Source organism: Zeus faber (genome assembly GCF_960531495.2).
Source record: "Zeus faber genome assembly, chromosome: 21".
Taxonomy (NCBI): Eukaryota; Metazoa; Chordata; class Actinopteri; order Zeiformes; family Zeidae; genus Zeus; species Zeus faber.
The window spans coordinates 613801-616300 of record NC_137208.1 but is presented as its reverse complement, the minus strand read 5'-3'; the positions used below and the strand labels follow the sequence as shown (position 1 = coordinate 616300).

Below are 2500 nucleotides of genomic sequence, written 5' to 3'. Positions count from 1 at the left end.
AGGGTCCGATAGCCAGGCCCCGCCCCTCCTCACCCAGAGCCACTCCATGGACGACCTGGGGGAGCTCCCCCCTCCCGCCCCGGTGCTGTCCCCCTCCCCCACACCCCACACCTTCCTCCACCCGCTGACCGGGAAACCACTAGGTGAGTCAAAGGTAGAAAGTAATATTAGAAACCTAGTAGAGTCAAAGCCCAGGAAGGAAGCTACTCCAGGGTTAGGCTACTTCCTGTTTCCTGTTTGATCTGGACTAAAACTAAATCGAAGTGCAGTTGGTGATGTTTTCTTGCTTGAGTGTTGATCAGACATCTTAATCTGCATACGGGTCTGCAGGTGACCACCAGGGGACCCCTTCCTTCCTCCCTTCCTTCCTTGATATTCCATCGACCCACAAGGCCCATAACGTCTCCAGAGGCTCAACAGCGCCCCCACAAGGCCTCTGGTGGTCTCTTCCTTGGGTGGCTCCCTCTGGTCCTGGTTGTCCTGGTCCTGGAACCTCTGGTCTCTGAGCTTCCTCTGGATTTTAGATCCTGGATTTTCTGTCTTAGAATTTCATCCGTGTCCATGTGTTTCCATGTGGGCGTGAATGGGAGTCCCTGGTTTCTGCCATGTCATGGTCTCTGACGGTCTCTCCACGGCAATGAAGTTGCTCTGGATGAGCTAAGTTGCCGTCCTGTTATAGAAGATCTCACCTTCAACATTCAAAGGATGCGGATCATCCTGATCAGCCGGTGGTCTTGGTAGACCTTGGACCAGCCACAGCAACGTATCCCAACGTGTCCAGCAGTCGTTATCTCAAGCTGTCGCCACGGTGATCACCTGACTTGTGCCTCGTACCTCCCGCACTCGGGAGGCGTACCCCCCTTCTCTGACTTTTCGTAGCCACAGAGGGCCAGCTCCTTGCCTGCCGTCATGGAGGGGTAGTCCATCAGCGCTACTTTGGGGTCCAGGGTCCTGTCTCTCCAAGCCACCTCATGGTTTTACCTTGGTTTCCGTCTAACTTCTAGGACAGGTTGTCACATCCCTCTTGTAGTAATTGGTTCTTGCTTGGGTCTTTAGCAAATACATTGATCTCAAGTGCACCTAAGGTGCACCACCCTCCTGCTGGCCACACCCCCATGTCTAATCTTCCTGTTTCCTGTTTCCTGTCGGCAGATCCCTCCTCACCGCTCGCCCTGGCGCTGGCTGCACGAGAGCGAGCGCTGACCGCCCGCACACCGAGCCCCGAGCCGCGAATCAAGCACACCTCGGCCACCCAGACCCCGGCAGGCAGCCCCGACGCCCGCCACAAGCGCACCCCTCCGGCCACCACCCCCCAGACCAGCCCTGAGCCGCGCTCCAAGCGCACCACCCCCCAGACCAGCCCCGAGCCGCGAAGCAAGCGCACCACCCCGCAGACCAGCCCCGAGCTCCGGCCCAAACGCATTACTCCGCCCCTTTTCCCCGAGGGGCCTGTGGAGAGACCCGAGACAGAGGGGGGTCTGACATCGCCAGCTGGCCCCTCCCCAGAGCGCTGGCGCCCCCCGCTGGCCAGCGAGGGTCCGGCGGCACTGATCGACCGCCGGCGTAGCCTGGCGGTGGGCAGCTCCGAGGAGGAGGGGGGGGCTTACACCGTGACCCTCCCCCCCGCCCTGCTTTCGTCCAGCGACGAGGAGACGAGGGAGGAGCTCCGCAGGATCGGCCTGGTGACTCCGCCCCCTGCCTTTGTCTCCCTGCCAGAGGGAGGTGGGGAAGCGGAGCCGGAGGATGAGCCTGGCGTGGACGGCTCCTCCTCCCCCAGCTCCCTCCCACCCTCCATCACACTGGCCTCGCCCCCCCACGACCCAGACTCTCCCGCCCAGCCTCTCCCTTCCCCGTCCTCTGGCCTGAAGCCCCGCCTCCGCTCTCCCATCGGGCGGGGCCGCTCGGCGCTCAGGGACCCCCTCCTGAAGCAGTCCTCTGACAGCGAGCTGCTGCCCTCCTCCTGCTCCTCCTCAGCTGCCGCCCGCCAGCCACGCTACCTGTTCCAGAGGCGATCCAAGCTGTGGGGCGGGGATGCTCCTGGGCAGGGGAGCGAGGGGAGCCGGCCCGCGGCTCTGGGGGGCCAGGGGGGGTCTGGCTCGGCCGTGGACCTGACCACTAGGACCGGCTCCGGCCTGGACCTGGCCAACCGGCTCCAGCTGCTCAACAAGGACAGTCACTCCCTGGGGGAGGAGCCAAGCCCCTTGGACCCCGGCAGGAGGTCGCCTGTAGGGGGTGCCAGGTAACTGGCATGGCTCAGCTTTCCAATTTTTCTATTACTTATAATCTTTCTATTACTTATAATCTTTCTATTACTTATAATCTTTCTATTATTTCTAATCTTTCTAATCCTCTGCGGCGCCCCCTGCAGGTTGTTCTCCAGCCTTGGGGAGCTCCACACCATTTCCCAGAGGCCTTTGGGGGCGAGCTACACCGTGCGCCCCGGAAGCCGCTATCCCGTTACCCGCCGCAGCCCCTCCCCCTCTCCATCGCCCTGCACCGA

The 2500-nt window shown here is 61.8% G+C and overlaps 1 protein-coding gene across 1 annotated transcript in view; it reads left to right on the top strand.

Annotated features, from left to right (window-relative positions):
- shank3b (SH3 and multiple ankyrin repeat domains 3b) overlaps nt 1–2500 on the top strand; it is a 31359-nt gene that overhangs the window by 26615 nt on the left and 2244 nt on the right. The window contains exons 23-25 of the mRNA XM_080022093.1: nt 1–143; nt 1153–2239; nt 2369–2500. The exon at nt 1–143 is cut by the window's left edge and continues 154 nt beyond it; the exon at nt 2369–2500 is cut by the window's right edge and continues 2244 nt beyond it. Coding sequence (XP_079878219.1) covers nt 1–143; nt 1153–2239; nt 2369–2500 — 1362 coding nt within the window. The remainder of the gene's footprint in view (nt 144–1152; nt 2240–2368) is intronic.